The following is a 22,547-nucleotide window of genomic DNA, read 5'->3' as shown; positions in this document are numbered from 1 at the left end:
TAGGAGTCATTTATGGCTACCACTTCAGGGATTACAGTCGTACGTGTATGAAAATGGTGTGTAGATTACACAATAACGCTTCATTTGCCCGAATACGAAGCAAAAGATCCGGATGTCTCGTAGCTGAGGGGTCGCTCTATATAACGAAAAACTAAGTTTCTGAGCGTTGCTGCACGAGCATCAACACTCCAACTTGTATTATTAAAGTTGCCGATTGCACGACAGGTCTGGTTCGATCGTTTTTCTTCAGTATAGAGTAACCTTCTTGCTCACATCATTTCCGCATGCGGTCGGACTGCAGACTCATGTTTCCTGTATTATTACAACAATATTTCTTTATATTTTGCACTGTCAGTTCGTATAACTTAGAAATTATTGTGTAAATGTAAGTACTCACAGTAATAGTGAGAAGTACTGAATTCATTTTTTAAAGTTTTCTTATAGATTATAAGCCTGTATGTACCAATAACATATTACATATTTTATTCATCTATGCGCTGAGAAACCACAGATACATTCTAAAGGCCTAGCACGGCAAGACATGGCTAAAGTTTTCCGTCGCGCTAACTCACATCGCGCGGCTTCAAGAGCTAACACGACGGAAAACTCTTGTCACGTCTTGACGCGCGTCTTGCGCCCCGTGCTAGGCCTTCTGGAGACTTCAGCTACCTAACCCCCTCCCCCCGCAGGTCCACCGAGGGCGAGTGCCCGGAGCGCGCGCACCTCGTGCTGCTGTACTTCATGGCGCAGCTGCTGCTGCGGGAGCTGGCCAAGTGCCACCGCCTCGTCACGCTCGTGCCCATGGACATGGCCTCTTATTACGGTACGATAGTTATACAGGGTGTAGAAAAAAGAGTGCTGTTATATAGGGTGTCGCAAAATGGGTACTAAGCACAAACCTACGTGTGCATGTTATATCTAAGCGAATTTTGACATTCTGATTTAATTTTTGGAACACCCTGTATTGGGTGCTCCAATAGGGGTATAGTAAGCGTGTCCTCAAGTGGATACTACGATTAGGCAAACTCAGTTTAGGATGCCCTCCGGCTAGATGGGGTGATGACTTTGAGAAATTGTTTCGAAAGCTATAGATCACATCCAGTGGCATGATTTGGGAGAGGCCTACGTCCAGCAGTGGACTGCTATACGCTGATGATAAAGCAGAAAAGGTGTGGGACTCGTGATATGTTATTAAATATTGTAAAGTCAATTGACCAATAAATTTTGGTATGGGCAAGCAAATTTGTTTTTCGCTTGTTTTCAAAAGTTGTAGAACTATATTTGTTGTACCTCTTGAGTCACTCCATTTCGGCTTACTATACCTATATAAATCCCCCCTTCATAGTAGGGGCGTTTCAAAACTTCTTAACCCTGGCTAGTCGGTGACTGCTAGTTAGTTAGTGGCTAATAATAAAACGCATAGAGTTGGTCAACAACACGCTTAGAAGAAGACGCAGGGCACAATTTACGTGCTACGACGTAATTTCGTAGCTCGTAGTATATTTTGTGGTGCTACGCCGCGCCGTAGGCATGGCGTAGCAAGCTGAATACTGAGTTTTTTTTTGTTTTCATTTAAAATTTGAGACAGGTCCGTATATTAATTTATAATCGCGGGATAAGACTTCTTCAGGTTAATTAAATGCCTCCAAAAGTTACAAGTATTATTGTAAAATTTTGGGATATTAAATGGTAAGATATTAATAACTAGACAGCACAGATTATTACGTAATTTTATAAACAAACCTCTCTCGAATGAGAGGATTCTAATTAATTGTTTGAATGGTTTTAATGAAGGGCTAATTGGAATAAGCCCTTATAATCCTCTAAACATTGTTATGTGTACCTTTGAACACAGAGTATTGTTCGGTAGAGAATGTAACTACGCTCTGCGGAGGCTCTCTATATTCGTTCCCAGTTACCACAAAAAAGCTTAGCTTAGTTTAAAGCGTTGTAACAGCTACATAAGTGATTTAACAACGACAAACGAGCATATGTTTAGTTTTTTTGTTCAGTCAGACGGTTTGAGTTGTTTGAGTTAGTTATAAATATGTATTATATTTGCCTTAGACAGTGTATCTTACACTAAACTAAACTCCAAGACTTGCATGTTGCATGTAATATGAAAAAGTTGAATATCAGTTTCTTGAAACGACTAAGTTATCCTCCATTTCACTACTTGTCAGTCCAGTTGTCTGCAAGTGATTACTATGCCGTAGTAAGGCCGCCGATTCTGCTGACAATTATTCTAATACCTACCCATAATTTCCAACAGAGAACCGGGCGGGTCCGTCGAACTTCGGCAACGTGATCAGCCAGATCCTGCTGTGCAAGCAGATCACGCCGGACTTCAACCAGGAGGAGCTGTGCAGCATCGCCAAGGACTCGCAGGAGATCAGCAGGATAGTGGACGACATACAGGAACTGCTGCCGCCGCATGACAACTTGAAGGATTTGGGTGAGTGCAACTGTACGTTATAGTGTTGTAGAGGCACAGAGTAACCTCGTGTTCTTCGCCAGAGAGTGACCAAATACTAAACGATGAATAACTTTTTTATGAAAATGGGGTTTACCAACGGATTGTTTCCAATCCGCCCATAAAAAATCACACGCATATTACCTACCTACTAATAATGCCTACTGTAAGGATTTGAAAAAATTCTAACTTAGAAAATGGAGATCGAATACATCAGCTCTGTGTGTGAATTTTTATTTCAAGTAGGTATAAAACAAAACCTTATTTTTTCGAATACCCGTTTTAGGCTGTTAAAAGTTTTCGTGTATTGATTTTAAAATAATTAGTAAAATAATAATAATTTGCCAGTAATGACAAAGAATTTACTTAATGCCGTTTCCACAGACAAGATAAATGTAATCGTGGTGTTTGAATACGGGTAATTGGGGCTCGTCTCACTGTGTAGTTGTTTGCGAAGTGAACTAATGACTTTAAAATTACCTACTTATTTAAGGAAGAAATGTCCACTATTCGTAATTATACATATAACTAGGCTTTAAAATTTTAATTGTTTAAGTATGAATAGTTTTTCATTTTATTGCTAAGGTTTATTATAAATATTGAATGGACGGCTCGATGAAGTACTTAGTCCTCAAAGGAGATGCGTATATTTATACCTCATTAGCGCAAACTACTAAGTTCCTTGACGGGTGAAGCTCTGTTTGCTGTATGTATCAATAATCTTTCAATATTTCATTGATCTGCATTCGACTTATCAATCTCAGTATAGCATTGTTTGTGGTGGTACTGCTGAAATTATAATAATAAAACTTACCATTCCATTGCCGCAGAGACCAACATCGCGCTAAAGGGAGAAGACGTGAGCGGACTCTGGCGGAACAAGCGGCGAGGCTCTCTCTACAAGAGCATGGGGGTTCTGTGTTGTATGTCCCGGCCCAACTACCTCTGAGGGTGACAGCCCTCGCCCGGGCGACGCAACAGCTAGGACATAGACCTGTGTGACGTGTGAGTGAGTGAAAACAAGTGAAACGAAGTGATTCTAATTGGCAGTGAGAAAAAGACTGTGAGATTGACACTTGACAAAGATCTGTTTATTAGTTTAATGTGGAATTTGTGTGTTTTGAGGCATTGGCTAGAAGACATTGTTATTAATTTGGTTCTTTAAACTACAGGATTGTGTAAATATCAAGCCATGAGTGATATTATGCCTTTTGTTAAATTTTATTTTCAAAAGATCCACTGAAACTTGTAAATATACATGGTATATAAACGTCACACACACATACGAATACATTCATGTATAATTCAGTGTGCTCAACGGTCATGTATGTACGTAGGCATACTAGAATATTTAGCCAAAAATATAAATGGGCACACCCATTCCTAGAAATTAAAATATATTATTCATAGAAAGCGGCTGCGAGTGGGTATGAGGCGGGTACAATATACCTGTGTACATTATGTACAATGTAGGAAATGAAAGGGTCCATGTAAAGATTAATTTATTATTAATTGTAGATGTAGGTACTTTTATGCACCGCTTATAATTGCTTATTCAAATATACATAAGTAATAGTGTTTATGTTAAGAATCACTTAAAGACATATTTCACCCTTTGTACAAACAAGTGCCGCCGTCGCATAAAGTTGGAATAACTTTCAGGGTTTGGTCCTATTTCCCACCGCTATCAATTTAAGAAAATCCGTGGTTTAGATATTCTAACGATATAGTAGCTTTTGTTCACTTTTAGTTCGTACATCTGTTAATTTAATAAGATGTAATGTAAAAAATGCTTCGGTCTTACTTTCAGTTTCAGTCAAGTAGTATGTATCAGATTAATGCCGAGTTGCCCGAAGAAACTTTAAACTAAGACCGATCTTAAATCGATTGCTGCCTTGCCTTGACAGTATTCGGATACGACAGCATAGATTTAAGGTTGACCTTAGTTTAAAGTTCCTTCGTGAAGTCAACCTAAATAAAATAGCATTTTTGAACTTTCACTGTAAACATAATACATACAATAATAGCGTATCAACAGTAGTGCAATTACTAATTCTAATAGATTAAAATATTTATAAAGCTAGGAAAATAATAGTTATGTACCTATACAAATATAAATAAACTAATTATAATTATCTGCATAGAGGGATTAACACGAGAATTGCCTGGACTGGGAACAATTGAGTTTAAGTAGATTTTAATGAGCATTTAGCTTTACCCTTGAATTGTTTTTGCTGAGTGGGTAAACAAAATCGATACTTACTTACCTATTTAGTTTTTCCCTACAAGATAGTATCACAAATGCAAAGTTTTACAGAGGCGTTTTTATTATTTGTAGAATGAAACTGTGCTATTCACCGTTCGTATCAAAGTATTTACAACATTGTGCTATTAAATGTGTTGCTGTGGGATACTGAACTATAATGAATTTCAAACACTTCTAAAATTTTATTAGTAGGAAACCTATTAACATAGCCATGCTACTATAATTAGAATCATACTGGAAATGGCTTTGTTCGGTTAATTTCGTATTTTTAATAGCGGGACAACCATTTTCAAAATGGATTTTGGTAGGTATGCCTGTATATTTAATTGTTTTTTTATGTGTAATAAAGTTTTGAGTAATGCTGTTTCATGAGCTATAGATATTTCCGCACACCTACCGTACTGTCTATGTTTAGCAACAGCCTGTAGGGGCTGCATTTTTTTTAATAATGAGATTAATATTAATATAACACTTTTAAATACGATAGATTTTTGATATTTTATTTTAATCCGAAATCAACCAAATCTCTATTACAAATAAGTACTTAACTATTTTATTAGAATACCTTTATTCTATTCATATAGCTGAAATAAAATATAAATCCTTTGTTTCAAAATCTTAATTATTTTTAAGTGCGGCCTAGTCAAAAAAAGTTTTAAAAACCAAGTATTCTAGTCAATTATATTTAAATAAATCCTTGGGATATAGTCAAACCTAATGTCAACAATATAAACTTATTATTATTATAAGTACTTACATATTTTCTAGTAAATTTGCGTAATTTTAAGGTACAATTTTACTAATAGACTCTACTATTAATAAATCTCAGTATTATTGCGGTCGTAAGGAAAAATATGCAATGTAAATTATGCATTACATAAACAAAAAATAAATATATCAAAAAATATTTACTAACTCCCAGGTATAGCAATCAAATGCAAGGTATCTCAAGTAAAACTTGTTCTGTCATATCTGCCAAAGATCCGATAGCCGTTGGGCTAAACAAGCACTCACGTGGTGACTAATAATAACAAGGCAACTTAAATCCGATGTACACTTCAACAACGTAAAGTTGTTGTTTAAGTATTATTAACATGTTTTCGTTTATTTAGGGTCACTTATGGTCACACCAAACTGAAATTTTGTACTAACTGAAAAACGTTTATCAAGGGTCTAAGGGGCCGTCCATTAATCACGTGAGGCTCAAAGGGGGGGGGGGGGGGGGGGGTACGGAAAACCTCACCAAACATCACGAGGGGGAGGGGGGGGTCTCGTTAGACATCACGTGTATTAATTTTTTATCAAAAAGCGCTAGGTATTTCTAAACCGAAATTTTTTACGGCGCAAAAAAATTTACGATTTGTAGTATGTCCTTGATTGACTCGCCCACCGTTGCTAAGCAACGTCTCCCCGCGCACCGCGGTTAATAAATAAATGTTTTTCAATTCAAAACGCAATTTTCGTTATATTTTTTCTAGTCAAAAATAGACTTTACATAGACTTCCAAAAAATACACGTGATTCAGGGGGGGGGGGAGGGGGGGGTTGGTCCCAAACCTCACCAAATATCACCAGGGGGGAGGGGGGGGTCAAAAAATGAGAAAAACAACCTCACGTGATTAATGGACAGCCTCTAAATACGTTTAGAGTTTGGTGAAATTCCACCTTAGAGTTTAAAATATGTTATTTCATATTGAGCCAAACTATGTAACAGTGCATGAAACTTGAAGTCTTACCCCGTTATTCATAGAAAAGTTATAGGAGGTCTCTCTGTCAAAGAAAAAATTGTTCTGAGTTAGAGATGGACAAAAGAGTACAATAGCTAAAGCGATTAAAAGCTTCTATCAATAAGTGGGTTAAAATTGGATCGTTTTCCTTAATCACTGAGATTCACTGCACGAATAAGTGGCAATTTCTCCATTGTCGGTTAGAGCATAACCAGTGGTTGACTTTTGACACATCTGTCAAGAATTTTATATGGAGATGACATATAATTGATGAACGGGTCCTGGTCGGTTAGATAACCGACTATGGAGAAATTGGCACTGTAAGAGACAGTAAAAATGGTACGTCACACTTAGCATAGTACTTGTGGTAATTCCCGAATGTTTAAAAACCACGCGCCGGATTTTAAATATAAAAAATATCACTGCACTTTTACGTATGGAAAAACGTATTTTTTGTGTCTAGTTACTAAGCTTCATGTCTTCTGTATTTTTGTTTTAAAGAAAAACACTTGATTACTTTATTTGTGTTGTTAAAATGATGACTGTGATATACTCAAAAACATAAAAAAGTAACTAAGTAATGCATTTAAGTAAATAGAACATTATGACATTAAAGGACTTTTTATTCATGATCCCTTATTAGTTTTTTTTTTTTTTTATTACAAGCCAGGTGGTAACCCATAGTTGACCCATTTCAATTTCAAAAACCCGTAGTGGAAGATTATTCGATTCAGATCCTCAGTAAGTATTATACATAGATTTATCGTATCTTGGAAGATCTTTTCACATGATGTAAATCTGGGTTTAGGTCTGAAACGTAAGAGATTACTGTTTTTCACCAGCTTTTAGCACAGTACCTGTGATCCGCTAGAACCTTATTTAGGTTAATCACAAAACCAATGAAACGTATGAAAGAAGTGCCGAGTCATCGTAAAAGCAATCTAAAAAACGTAATGTTACATGATTCACACAAACTGCTGCAATAAAATTTCTGTTCGATTCGCCAATTAATAAAGCCATATTTATATCGCCTATCATAATCTGAAGCAATCACGGAATATCGATTTTATAATGAAAAAATGTACCTGTCTTTTTTATTCATTCCATGTTTATTTGATAGCGTGAGTGGGTGAATGAGGTGTTCCGGGTGGTTTTGTTAAAATCGTACAGAGCTTCAAAATAATAATAGCATGCTGAGCCTTTGCAATAAGACAAGTATTTTGAAAAATGATAATTTTAAGAGTCTTTCGGCAAAATGAGCCAAATCTTATAAAAAATTACATGCATAATACAATAAAATGAGATCCAAACTAAAGACAAGTTTTGTGAAACTTTCTGTTTAATATCTTGACCTTATTTTAATATTCTCTGCTGAAATGAGGAAGAAAGAAAGCTTTCTCCTCAGATGGTATTGTAGCAGAAACATCGAAAGACCTGGCTAAGTGCAAACGGGACTCTCGTTGCGAAAAACAGCCTTGCGTCAAATTTAAAGAGCTTCAGTTGATGTAGTTAGTCAATGACAAGTCGTATTACGGATAAAACTGCAAGTATAAACAAGTAACCTAATTCTCAATTAAATGAGATTACCTTATTTGAGTTAAAAAATATATACAGCTTTTTAAAAGTAAGCCTTTTTTACTTCAGTAATTTTATTTTTATCTTTAGAAACCGACACAGGTTTTATATGTATTACAATGACGGTATAACCATTAGAATCCGTAAAACTGGATTCATTCCCACGAAGATCTCAACGGCATTTTATAGCGTGTTGTAAAATGACAGTCTGCAATTTCTTTGCAACTGTCTTTTAAGGAGGAGAATAGACTCCCAGTAACACGAGTAACCCCCAGGCCTTCTATTGTGCCTCTTCGCCGGTGTAAAGCCCGGTTTATTTAACCGGGTTCTCGCCATACAGCCTCCTGGCCCGACTGAGCGACGACCGCAATGCAGCCTCCTCTCCAATAATGAAAACATGGCCATTGTGCACTCCCGGGAACGTCATGACTGAATAGACTGCAAGGAGGCTTACGTGGAAGTAATTTAGAAGACAGTTTAACATGATATAAAAAATAAAACCACTGTTAATGGGTGTTTAAAACAAAAATAAGACAGTAATATCTATAGGCGTTTGATAACTAATTGACATGAGTTTAGTGTGTGTCTGTTTTTTTCGATTATACTACCTACTAGACATTTTATGGTTGGAAACAAGTTTACGTACATTAATTTAAGTCAGAAAATACAACGATATAAGTACTTACTTAATTAGTGTAATTATAAAAAACAATAGGTCAACATAAAATGGGTTCAAATAGCAAGGTAAAAAACCTATAAACCGTTCAAGTTATTTTTAAAAACTGCATAGCCAACAATGGCCACAATGATACGTAATTTGGCGATAAGTTTCTTATTCCCTAAGAAGCCTAAATTAGAACATTAAAAAAACTAAAGATTCAACTTTATAAATGCAAACAAATTCTGAACAAACACAATTAAGCCATTAATTTTCGACGTAAAGGTTAAGATTGATTAACTGGCCCGAACCCTTTAGCCTCGAAAAGGGTTATTTTTTTATAAGGGGCAGGAACCCTCGTAATTAGCAGTTTGCGATTAAAAAGTATAAAGGTAAAATTATATACCTGGCTTGCAGCGTGCCTTCCTTTTGAAATCATTGGTGCCAGTTAATGGTGGCTTACAAAAAAGTTAAAGATTTTTTTTAAACACTGCTTATTTAGGTGTTTTATGTATGCAAAATAAATAAATGCTCACGACTGTAATATTCGAAAGGGTGATCTGGGGTGACTCGTAAGTGAGCCATCCGCTTTTCACAGTTCATTTATGCTTACTTCATGGGTCGCACACCGTATTACCATTTCATTCTTTAATGAAAAAATATATTTGTACGTGCCAGTATTTTAACCCGTGGCCTTTCGATTGAGAGGTTGAGATCATCGCAGCCCTCATAATATACTAAAGTTTAATTAAATTTCAAGAGTAAAATTTAAAATAAATTATTATAAGGTCCGTTTATATCATAATTTCATTTGCTAGTAATTACTGCCAATATGTTGCGGTCATATAGGCCAACCGTTACCACATCATAGGTTTTGATAATATAATATGAATATTTTAAATTGTGAAATTACGCGTAAAATAGGTAATGTAAAATATCTAAAATTTATGGGAAATATGTTTACATCGTAAAGCATCTCAATTTAATTTTTCTTCGTGGACAAAAGTTACATAAAAAAAGACTTTAAACATTCCTTTTATACCTCAAAGAGCAACCTTACAAGAAATCTAATAAAGTTGCCATGTATAATTTTAGTTAAAAATTCTCATTGAAAGTCGTTGCTGGTCCGCGAAAGCCATTAGTCATAGCGGTGCTGGTGATCTAGTATGCAGGTCGCGCCGTGGTGGCTCCTGCCTCGTCGCACTATGGAGGGCTACTCTATACTGACGAAAAACGAACGAACGAGCTGTCGGCCAATCGTCACGTAAAATAGAACGAGATAGAGTCGTGGCTCGCCCAACAGCACTCCGAGACTTAGTTTTCCGTCATAAAGAGTGACCTTCCTCGTCGTACCCTGGCCCCATTACTTCGTCTCTGCCGGGTAATTATTGCATTAATGCTTCGGTGATTGGACATGCCGCTTCATTGTAAAAGTTTTAAAGAGATTTTCCGGGATTTTTCTAGTTAGCGTTGACGCGTTGATACTATACTCGTTATGTGGTAGGTTTGAAACCATGTAGGTATTGGGAATTGAACACGAATAAGTTCTAATATACTAATAATATTTTAATGTAGCTATAAAATTTATGTAAAATACTTTATTGATTTCCAGTTGTACTTAATTTATTGGTCCGTCTGAGACGGTGAGCCGAGGCATTACGAAGCATACGAGGGAAATTGGCTGGAAGGGGCCTATTAGAGAGGGAAAGCAATATTTGAGGTGGAAATAGCTATTCGCCGTCTTAATTAAATTTTCTCGTTATAAATTCACTGGTTTATTGCAATATTCAGAATCAAATTAAATATTCCATTACCACCCATTATGCGTACTCTAATAAAAAACGCACGCCTATAAAGTAAACAGGGTTAAATCAAATCAAACATCCAATTTGTTTGTTAGATTGCTTAAATCAATATTTTGTTGGTTTTGTATTTTTTGGTAACGTATACGTTTATTTATGTACCTTAGTGAGGTAGAATTTTATCATTAGGACCTGAAAGCAATTCACTGTTGTTGGATTTTAGAATATGATTGGTGCTTCCTTTGCCTGTAACAAAATTAAATAGTTCCTTTTATGATTACTTCAATCATTGAATAAACGTTCACTTCATTCACAGTCATTGGTTGTTTAATTTATAATAGGTTATGGTCCCAGATAATAATTATTTTAAACAGTGTTAAAAGTTTAAAATGGCAGGAAACGTAATTACTAGCATAAATAAATTGAAAGGCAGAGAAAATTATGAAGAATGGGCGTTTGCGGTAGAAAACTACCTCATATTAGAGGGCATGGAGAAGTGCATCAAACAAGATGGCGAGGCTATGGATGCGAAGGCGCGGGCCAAAATTATTCTAACAATAGAACCAGGATTATTTGTGCACATCAAGAATGAATCTACCGCTTTAAGCCTTTGGACGAAGCTGCAGAAAATGTTCGATGACACCGGCTTTACACGAAGAATTGGATTGTTAAGAAATCTAATATCAATCCGTCGTGAAAATTGCGAGTCCATGGCACATTATGTGACTGCAATAGTTGAAACAAGCCAGAGGTTGAATAATACAGGTTTCAAGATTAGTGAAGAGTGGGTTGGATCGCTGCTTTTGGCTGGATTGCCTGAGAAGTTCTCTCCTATGATCATGGCGATTGAGCATTCGGGCTTGGAAATAACGACCGACGCCATTAAATCGAAGCTCATAGACATGGAAGACTCAAGTGAAGTTAGCAGCCAAAGTGCATTTGTGAGCAGAAACTGGCAACCCCAAAATGACCGAACGAAATCGAACCATTCAACTAATCGGAATGCAGCCAACGTCAGTTCGCCAGAAACGTCAAATTCAAAATCAAAACAAAACGTAAAATGTTACAAGTGCAAAAAGATGGGACACTACAAGAACCAGTGCAATAAAATGTCGTCGAATGCATTTAGTGCTGTGTTTCTCAGCAGAAAATTCAATGATACAGATTGGTACATAGATTCAGGAGCCAGCATGCACATGACAACCAGGAAGGATTGGTTGAAAAATTTGAAAAATCAATCGGTTGTTAATGAGATAGTTATTGCTGATAAATCGGTCATTCCTGTGGATAGTTGTGGCGAAACGCAGATTACAACAATAGTCAACAGTGAAGAACATGACATACCAGTATCAGAAGTATTGTATGTGCCCAACCTTGCTACAAACTTACTGTCAGTAAGCCAACTTATTAAGAAGGGAAATAAGGTTAGCTTTAATAATAAGCGCTGTATGATTAACAACCAGAGAAATGAACTCATCGCAACAGCAGATTGTGTGGATGGTGTGTACAAGTTAAATGTGAAACAACTTGACTGTTTATTTACACCAGTGTCGGGGCGTGTGTGGCATCGTAGATTTGCCCACTTGAATAGCACAGATCTTGACAAAATGAGAGATGGTGCAGTTACTGGCATGTCATACACAGATAAATCCCAAGTAAACCAAACCAACTGTGTTGTGTGCTGCGAAGGTAAGCAATCACGGTTACCATTCTCTCACATTGGTAACAGAAGTGAAGAACTGCTTCAGACAGTGCATGCAGATATTTGTGGTCCCATGGAAACCAATTCTATCGGAGGATCAAGATACTTTTTGTTGTTTGTGGATGACAAAAGCAGAATGGTCTTTGTTTACTTTCTAAAAACAAAGGATCAAGCTTTAGACAAGTTCATGGCATTCAAGAACATGTCAGAGAAGCAGACAGGAAAACAAATAAAGATTCTCAGAACTGATAATGGGTTGGAGTTCTGCAATAAGAAATTTAGCAAATATTTAGAAGAAGAAGGAATATTGCACCAGAAAACCAACCCATACACCCCACAGCAGAATGGTATGTGTGAACGGCTTAACCGTACAGTGGTAGAAAAAGCCAAGTGTCTGTTGTTTGATGCAGGTCTAACCAAACGATATTGGGCAGAAGCAGTAAACACTGCAGTATATCTGAGAAACAGATCAGTTGCATCGGGATTAAACAACCAAACACCATATGAAGTTTGGACTGGTGAGAAGCCGGATGTCAGCCATGTGAGAATATTTGGGAGTAAGGTTATGGTTCACATACCTAAAGAAAAACGTCTGAAGTGGGACAAGAAGGCGACCAAATGCATCCTAGTAGGCTATCCTGATAATGTAAAGGGTTATAGGGTGTACAATCTAGACAATCACACCATTACGACTACTAGAGATGTAGTTGTGATTGAGGAGGGGACTTGTACGTCTGAGGCTCCAGTGGTTATAGCCGACTCTACACTAGAGTGTCTTATAAAGACAGAAACACCAGACGGTGTACCAGAAGATCTAGAACGACAGGAGGTTCCAGAGCGACAGCAGGTTCCAGAGCTACCAAAGGTTCCAGAAAGTCAGGAGGTTCCAGAGAAGCAGGAGGTTCCAGAGCGACAGCAGGTTCCAGAGCGACAGCAGGTTCCAGAGCAACCAGAGGTTCTAGACCAACGTGAAAAGCGTGTGCGTAAACAGCCAGATCGCTATGGTTGGGTTAGTGTGAGTGCGGGAAATGAAGTCGACAGTGTTAGTGCGGGCCGTCAAGTCAACAGTGTTAGTGCGGATATAGAAGTGGACTTTAGTAGTGACATAACACTTCAGGACGCTCTGAATGGACCAGAAAGTGCTCAGTGGACACAGGCCATGAATGATGAACTTAAATCTTTCGAAGACAATGAAGCCTGGGAAGTTGTAGACTTACCTGTGAACAGTACGGTTGTGCCATGCAAGTGGGTTTTCAAACGGAAGATGGACATTGACAATAACATAACTTACAGAGCTAGGTTAGTAGCAAAAGGTTATGTGCAAAAACCAGGTGTAGACTTTGATGAGACCTTTTCTCCTGTGTTGAGGCACTCATCACTAAGGTTATTGTTTGCTTTGGCAGCTCAAATGAAGCTTGATGTAACGCATCTAGATGTAAAAACTGCCTTCTTAAATGGCTTATTGAAGGAAACTGTATACATGAAAATGCCAGTAGGATTTCAATGTGATAACAAGGTACTTAAACTTAAGAAAGCCATCTATGGTTTAAAGCAGTCTTCTAGAGCATGGAACCAAAGAGTTGATAGTTACTTAGAGAAAATGGGTTTCAAAAGGTCACAAGTTGAACCATGTTTGTATAGTAAAATAAATGGTTCTGATAAGATTTATATCGCACTGTATGTAGATGATTTCTTTGTTTTTTCAAACAATGTGATTGAGACTGATAAAATTAAGAGAGAATTGTCATCAGAATTTAAAATTAAAGATTTGGGTAGTGTCACTCAATGCTTAGGAATGAGAGTTCAAGTAGACAAACAAAAAGGTATTGTAACTTTAGATCAGGAACAATATATTGAAAAGTTATGTAAAAAATTCAATGTTCAGAACTGTAAAGCTACATATACACCAATTGAACCAAAGTTGAATTTAAATAAAAGTGAACACTGTAATACTCAATTACCATACCAGGAGTTGATTGGATCTATGATGTATTTAGCTGTACTCACTAGGCCTGACATTGTATTTGCAGTGAATTATCTAAGCCAGTTTAACAATTGTTACAGTGATGAGCACTGGGCTTATGCTAAAAGGATCTTAAAATATCTGAAAACAACAAAACATTTCTGTTTGACATATACTGCCAGTGGTAATAATAAATTAGAGGCTTATGTTGATGCTGACTGGGCCAGTAATATACTAGACAGGCGATCCTATACGGGGTTTTTCTTCACTCTATCTGGAGGTTGCGTTTCTTGGGAAACCAGAAAACAAGTAACAGTCGCACTGTCCAGCACAGAAGCGGAGTATATGGGGATATCCGAATGTTGTAAAGAAGCTATATATTTAAGAAACCTTCAATATGAGATAACTTCTGAGTTGTATTGTATAACTATTTTTAATGACAATCAGTCTGCACAGAAGTTGGCAAATAATAACTGTCTGCATAAGAGGTCGAAGCATATCGATATTCGATTCCACTTCTTTAGAGAACATTTAATAAATAATGTAATTAGATTAGATTACATACCTACCTCAGAAATGCCAGCTGACCTATTTACCAAAGGGCTAAATGCAGTAAAGCATTATAAATTTTTAGACATGTTAGGATTAAATAAGTAGAGCAGATGTATTGTATAAAATTTAAGTTTATTGGTGATACATGTATGGTTTATTTTGTTAAGTGGGAGTGTTGGATTTTAGAATATGATTGGTGCTTCCTTTGCCTGTAACAAAATTAAATAGTTCCTTTTATGATTACTTCAATCATTGAATAAACGTTCACTTCATTCACAGTCATTGGTTGTTTAATTTATAATAACTGTGTTGTGTACATCTGACATGCGGCTTATTCTGAAATACTGAAAAAAATACTTATTCTGAAAAAAGTAGTTTTCCCTGACTAAAGCTACAATTAATCTTACGAAATGTATAAAACATATTTTTATTATTTGATCTAAAGTACAGTTTGAAACAAAGAAACCTGATCCTTCTCAGAGTGACAAACTGACAACGCTTCCTGAGACTGGTCCTATATTGATCACTGTGATGATTTCTCGGAAGTGATCTGCCGGTGACCTCGAGGCTCCTCGGGGGACAAAGTTCGTTGTTTGATGGGCTTCCGGCAATTTGGCATAAATATAGGATTGTAAAATTCTGAACCATTTAATCTCATGTCCCCGTCAGCTTTTCCACGTTCCAACGAACAGTGTAGTGGTTAGTGACCCACTGCCTGCTAAAGGTCCCGGATTCCCGGCCGGGGTAGATATTTAAGTCGCGATTGTATTATTACATGAAATTTGCCAGATTTCTCTGTTAGCTTTTCGATTCCAATCTCCGCTAACGTCCGTTAATGGGTTGTTTTTTAATTTAACTTTTATTCACTTTCCTCTTGTGTTTTCTATAATTAGGTTGTTGTAATTAAGCACAGAGAAATTCAAATTATTCCAAATTGTTGTTGAAAGCCGCTATAACTTTGATATAATCCCGAGCTTTATTTGTATTCGAATAATAACTTGACCTTTCAATAGTTATTTTAAGACGCAAATTACATCCAGCTGTTGAAGGGTTGCGGTAAAAACTTTATAAGTACTTACAGATTTAACTAGATTTATTTTAAGCCCTATTGAACTATGGCTGAACTTGAAAACTGAAGAGAACCCTCGATAATTATAAGAAATATTTAAAACTGCTTCACTGGTTTTGATAAAAAATTACTCATTCACTCTCTTGATCGCATAATCAGATAAACATAGACCTCGCTCTGATATCCGTCCATCATATTAGGGGTACGTTGTCGTAGTCAGACACGCGGCTAAATACACACTCAAACTATAACATTCATCTGAAATAAACGAATTTATGCAGGATTGAATTAAATTTATCTCGAATACATAAATAATTTATGCCTGTGGACATAGTCTACGCAAGTGTTTAATGCTACCGCTAAGCAGTTTCTTAAGACTACGACCACACTCTCATGTCAATTTCCCAGCGGCCTTCTCTACTCTTCTTAGAGTGTAGACTATATTTTATAGTATATATACCTATAGAGTATATAAATATACGACACCTTACACGAGCGCTCCAGCGCGTCTTACTTACCTCATGCAATCTAGAATGCATCCTTAGATTACAGAATAACTACAGAAGCTCAATGAATAAATATATTCCATAAGGTGAAAAGCCCTGATTAGATATGCGTAGGTTGCATTGCATGCACTGGTGGATTGGAAACGAGGCTCCCTGTAGGCACGTGTGGTTTGGATGCAGGGATAAAGTATAGGTACATAAGAATTGACTTTATAATTTTTTTATCCGAAATACCTTTTTAGGTAAATTGTGTTGAACTATTAGGCCCATTATAAACTTTGTTGGATAAGCTGATACATTTATGACTATGACTTCTTAAGTAAGCAGTCTTGAGTTTTAAATGTATACCTTTTCGTATTCTAAGAATGTACATAAGCCCAGATTCAATGTACAAGCATGGTACAAGCCTCCTTGATTTGTATTCGAACGTGATTGGCTCATGTTTCCCAGGAACTTGACCTATGCGATGCTCCGTTTAACACGTGGCCTCCAAATTGGTTGTTATGTGAGGAGTTAACATGGCGAATTGACAACTATTCTACTATCAACGTTAGAGTATTTAATTTATCGATGCGTGCAATGTTTTTGTGTAAATGATAAAATAATGCATCCTAATAAATTATGTTTAGGAAAATTGTGAAATTATGAAAGTACATGAGGTCCTCCAGAAGGGTTCTAATTAACCAACTTGACCAAAACTAGTTTTCACCCTTCCGGCGTTTTTAGTATCTGGCTAAGTACACAGTTTCAAAACGATACCAAATATATTCTTAGGCATGCATAAATATCTTTTTAAGAATCCAAAGAATCTAGCATGATAATCGAATCAGAAAATCATTTTCAGTTGAGCTATAACTTTGATTCTAGGCCAAATGCGGCTGAACTTTGGCTGGAACATGGCAACACAGTTGTTACTAGGAATGCTAGAACAGGCTTTTAGCTCAACAGACAAATGAGGCCTGCTGGGAGCTTGAATAACAAAGCGACACCGTCAAGTATGAACACTCGGACGTACTGCCTCGATTTAACTACGATTTGTGTTCACAAACGAATGCGACTTTACTGAAATACATTTTATATATTAAGGGGTTTTTATTGACAGAACAATCTTTGTTTTAACTGTGAAATTTCCATTGTTAGGTGAATATGCTTATTACCTATACTGCCGACTTTTGGGACGACCGCTAAAATCAAACATACCAATTTAAACAATGCCTAATAGTTACACGTTTCCCATTGCACCAATAATTAAGTGACAAAAAAGTTCATTAGAGTTGTATTTTATAACTCCACTTTTTTCCGTCGGGTCTAAGAAGCAGTCATCATTGCCTACCATAGTACAAGAGTTAATTCTCAGATAGTAATTGGACCGTCACTTGATCCAAGACAATCAAACATTTTCCCAAAAATCTTTTCTGTTCTCGACTTCCGACTAATAGGAACCTCCTATTGTATTGCGGTATCGAATAATAGGTGCTTTGTTTTGTATCGAATTCTCATAACTCAGAAAATGAAGGCAGGGATCACGGTGCAGTATAAAATATTGCCAATATTTCTCCCTGAGGTACGACGAGTAGACTTAGAAATACGCCCGAGCTTTTATCAGTATTCCACTTCGGAAAATGTTTTCATGTTTTAACTTAAGTGTTTTGTGATGGGCACTTAATTTTATTATGTCTAACCGTATCATCATCGGTACATTTACCTTTCAAGAGTATTTATTCTTCTTTGTTTATTATGAATTTGTTATTTGTGATTGTGCAAGAAATTATTCGTAGGATAGCTGGTTTCTACAGTAATTGATTACTATACGGGTTTATTAAGAAATAAGTCATGTTCAATATCATTTACATGGTAAAATACAAAGTGAAAACGGCACAAATATTTCAATTACTTTCGAAAACTTACGTATATTCAATTAAAATGCCTTCGGCAATCAACTGAATAAATTTTCAGTAAAGTGTGCCTCAGGAAAATATACTGTAACATAGCTATTTTAGACTCAAGTTACAAAAGCTTGCTAGCCTGATAAAGCTCTTGTAGATTCTAGATCAATCATGTATCGGTACATAGCCAGTATACTAGGTATATTATGTGCACTGTTGCACAATTATAATTAGCGACAGAAAACCTACTGGCTAATTAAGTAAAACATTGGCAACGTCCAATTAAATATTACACTAATAGCGTTTAAGTAAATAGCGACTCATTTACCCAGTGTTTATTTATTTTTAATAGCATTGTTGTGCTTTTAAGAAATGTAGCTTATTGATTTGCTTTTCCATTTTAATCCTACACCCCGTTATGGTTAAAAAGGGGATGGAAGTAAAATTTGGAAAATTCAGTATTGCTTTACCCTTAGACCACACAACTGATCTACGAGTTTCTAGACCAGCGGTTTGGGCTCAGACATCTAGGACTAGCTCATTCAGGTCAAAGGATTGTATAAATACCTATATATAGAAGCTTAGATTAATAATTTAACTAACCCAGAACCGGTTGTCATTAGATTGAACTTAAAAAAGTTTGACAGTAAGCAAAATGCGCACAGTTTTGCTTTGATTTTATTATGTGAGTTGTGATACACCATAATGTTCGTAGGTATATTACAGTCAAGGGCAATGAAAAAGTACCAGTCAGAAAATCATCAAGTTATTTCTAAACGGAAAAGGCTAGCTTAATGACGCAGTCTGCAATATTGAAGTACATTCAAAGGTTTAACAGAATATAAACAACTAAAAAAGTAAACATTTTGTTCAAATTTCCTATAAAATGTATTAAAAAAATTTGGCCATTTAGTTTTGGAATTTTGTAAGTGAAACAGTTTATTTGCACGTGAGTGTATTAATCTAAGGATAAGTTATAAATGCGCTCTCTGCGCCAATGTTTCTGCGGCTCGGCTCGGGTAGACGGGCACACACTGGAGGTAAACTGCGGGCTCTTGCATAAATTGGCGTGTAATGTCCCCAGGGATTACTTCCGGTGGAACGGAGAGGGTACAGAGGTAAATATTCTTAAAAAGTTGAAATTTATTAAATTATAGGTACAAGATTGGGGAAAAATAATGTTCCTTTACCTGTTTTTTTAATGCTGTATACTGTCTCCGCACATCGGTTATGCCTCTAGATATCTAGAGGCATATACATAGACTAGAAGTAATGCATCACCTAGCAGCATCAGCTAAAGAGATTATCAATTTTGACTAATCTATTTGATTTTTTTAAATATTTAAAGACCGGTAGTAGAAATTAAATGCATACTAGCGCTTAACTTCTGTACTCTCCCTGTTCTAAAGTTTAGTAGCAATAGCAACCCACTACGCGACGTGCGTTCACAAACTGTGGGTACCTTTTGAGGCAGCCCTTTATAGTATGTACTGTAACTGTAAAGGAGGCTATACACACTCCGGTATACCGGATAGGTCTGCCTTGTGCAGGTATGCCGTTTGTACCGTACCGTACCGTGTATGTGCGGATATCCGTTTTACAAAAAGCTTCACCGGAAGTAATTGATCATCAATTTAGCTGCGGGTTCCAATGCGCTCCATAAAACTGCACAGGTCTATCCCCACTCACGTCCAAGCATACCTGTGCAGGTATACCTTTTCGGTGGACCGAAGTGTGTGTGGGCTCCATTATATACTGTATAACGTACGTGGGTGGTCTGAAAAGTTTCCGACCTAACATAGATACAAGATTTTTTATCTTAAAATTTATTTTTATTCTTCTACATAGTCTCTCATATAGTAATTAGGCGGCGCCAAAATTCGGATTTATTGCGCCTAAACTGCGCCAACAGAGCATGGGAAATGTTTATTCGAACACGTCGTTGGTCTGACGTTAGCAAACGCGGCAGCCAACGCGCGGACAGCCTTCTCATGCCTAAATCTTGATTTAATATGTGACAAACACGTTCTCTGGACATTTTCATTGCCTCTGCTATCTCTCTCACTTTAATTCGGCGGTCGTCTAACACCATTTGGTGAACTTTAGCGATGTTATCGTCAGTAGTTGCAGTTTTTGGACGTCCCGAACGTTCATCATCTCCGAAGCTCTTACGGCCACGTTTAAATTCGGCTGCCCAAAATTTTACTGTGGTAAATGACGGTGAAGAGTCCCCGTACACAGAATCTAACTCATCTTTGATTTGGGTAGGGGCATTCCCTTTCAAAAACAAATATTTTAAGACAGCTCGATACTCGATTTTTTCCATTTTCACAGAAATGCTCACATCGACTCACTCAAACGACTGTAAAATAAAAACCGCGCGTCAAAAATGGCTGAAACTTTGAAGTGTTGCTGTCAAAAGATGCACAATTACATTCCCTGACTTTAATTGATGTGTGCTACCATCTTCACGTTGAGGTCGGAAACTTTTCAGACCACCTACGTATTTAACCCTTCTTTTATTATATTGGTGTCGTAAGTATATGCTGTTTTGGCGTGACGCAGAGCACAGTCCACCTATCCAACCATTTACAAGTTATTTCGGGTCGCCCATAAGCTTGACTCTTGACCAATAAATTTGTCAAGACGACAATCCCCAATGAAATATAAATCTTCCTTAAAATCACTCGGGCACAGGGTCAACCCTGCTCAAGGTCAATATCTAAACGCAGACATAAAAGGATAAGTACTACTTTTAGATGGATATGTAGGCATTATACAATACTAGCTGTTGCCTCCGAGCTTCGCTGCGCCTTAAAAAGGTTTCCCGTGGGAATAACGGTGTGGCGTTGCAACATTGTTGTAAATAAATTTGGTTTACCTAAACCTACTTGTTTGTAAATAGTCTATGTATGTTTCAATCTCTCTCTCTCTCTCTCTCTCTCAACTTGTATTATAAATAATTATAAATTAGTAACTAGTGATATTCGCGTCAATGTACGTGCAATAATAATCGTCGTATACTAGTCATCAGACATATTGTCCACGCTTACTAGGCGAGTTTTAAATATAAAAAAACACTAAATACCCAAAACCCGACAGAAAATTAACTAAATACTAAAGAATGTTATGAAGTCCGAAAAGTCGATTATAAATCCGGCAGCACGTGAGCTACACCGAAGTACACCGAACTAGCCACTTCCACATATTGCATTAGTTCCCCGCGACCTAAACTGGTTAAATCATTAACCCTATTTCGATGAAATTTTCGAACGCAAAGTTAGCCCTTCCCGTAGAGACCTTCGTCACTCGGCCCTTGTTAAATAGTTTCATTTGTCCAATAACGAGACATGTTGTGGATACTGATTAGTCAAATATACCTATTTTTTTGTTACTTTCTACAAAAATAACATTCAAACAGGAACTGCATCAAGAATGCAGAATTTCCAAAAGTTTGTGTTTCATAATAGATAGATAGATAGATAGAATATTCTTTATTTGTACACAAGAATAGATTATACAAAGCTTAAATACAAACACATAGGTACAAAAAAGGCGGTCTTATCACTAAAAGCGTTTTTTTCAAGAAAACCTTTGGGTGGAAGAATATTTATGTTCAGATAGGGTCAAGTGTACTAAAGATTTTTTTAAATACCTATGTATAAGAAATAATATTACAAACTTATATCCGCCCTTCGAAAATTCAGCCTGTACCCTCAATTTAAGGGTTGACGCACCCTACCCCCCTAAACATTTTCACAAAAGTGTGTGATGGGGATTGGACGAGAACCCAGTAAAGGTATGCATCCACCTACAAATAAATACTTTGACTTTGACCTATCGGATTATAAATGTATGGAGAAACGAGACTTATGTGAATTTCTATACAAATAATAGGTACTTACTGAATGCGATGCGTCCGTTGCTTCCGATGCTGAAAGGTGGACCTTACGTTAAAGCTGCGCGGTCACGGCACGACTCGCGCCATTTATCATGTACTTTCAGGCAGTGTTGCCACCTTTAGCCCTTTTGGGGCTAGATCAAGCCAAGCAACTATAGTGTTGGTGAACTCGTTGTTTAATGACAATCAAGCCCTTTTTAGATATTAAAATATTGTAACAAATTCTGTAATTTGCGCCATGCTAACATCGCGAAAAATTTAAGTCTAAATTCAATGATTTCAAAAGGAAGGATACGCCCTTCAGAACATTTTGCTCAAACCTTCTTCATACAAGCAAAATAACTGCCATCTGTCATAATTTGTTGGCACTATGTCAGAGCCGAGCTACTTATCCTGACGACGCAACCTTGTATGTGCGTTCATATTTTACCGTCACCGGACAGTAGGTACATAATAATATGAGTGGAG

General features: G+C 36.9%; 1 protein-coding gene across 2 annotated transcripts in view; it reads left to right on the top strand.

Annotated features, from left to right (window-relative positions):
* The window catches only part of LOC105387543, an 88,862-nt gene extending 82,952 nt beyond the window's left edge, over positions 1-5,910 (top strand). For both annotated transcript variants that reach the window (XM_038112987.2, XM_011558276.3), the window contains 3 exons: positions 690-823; positions 2,273-2,455; positions 3,304-5,910. In XM_038112987.2, the coding sequence (XP_037968915.1) occupies positions 690-823; positions 2,273-2,455; positions 3,304-3,422 (436 nt within the window). In that variant the 3' untranslated portion in view covers positions 3,423-5,910. The remainder of the gene's footprint in view (positions 1-689; positions 824-2,272; positions 2,456-3,303) is intronic.
* The last annotated feature ends 16,637 nt before the right edge of the window (positions 5,911-22,547 follow it).

Source organism: Plutella xylostella, chromosome 5, assembly GCF_932276165.1.
Source record: "Plutella xylostella chromosome 5, ilPluXylo3.1, whole genome shotgun sequence".
In the NCBI taxonomy this organism is placed as follows: Eukaryota; Metazoa; Arthropoda; class Insecta; order Lepidoptera; family Plutellidae; genus Plutella; species Plutella xylostella.
This window is presented reverse-complemented; position numbering and strand designations above follow the sequence as displayed.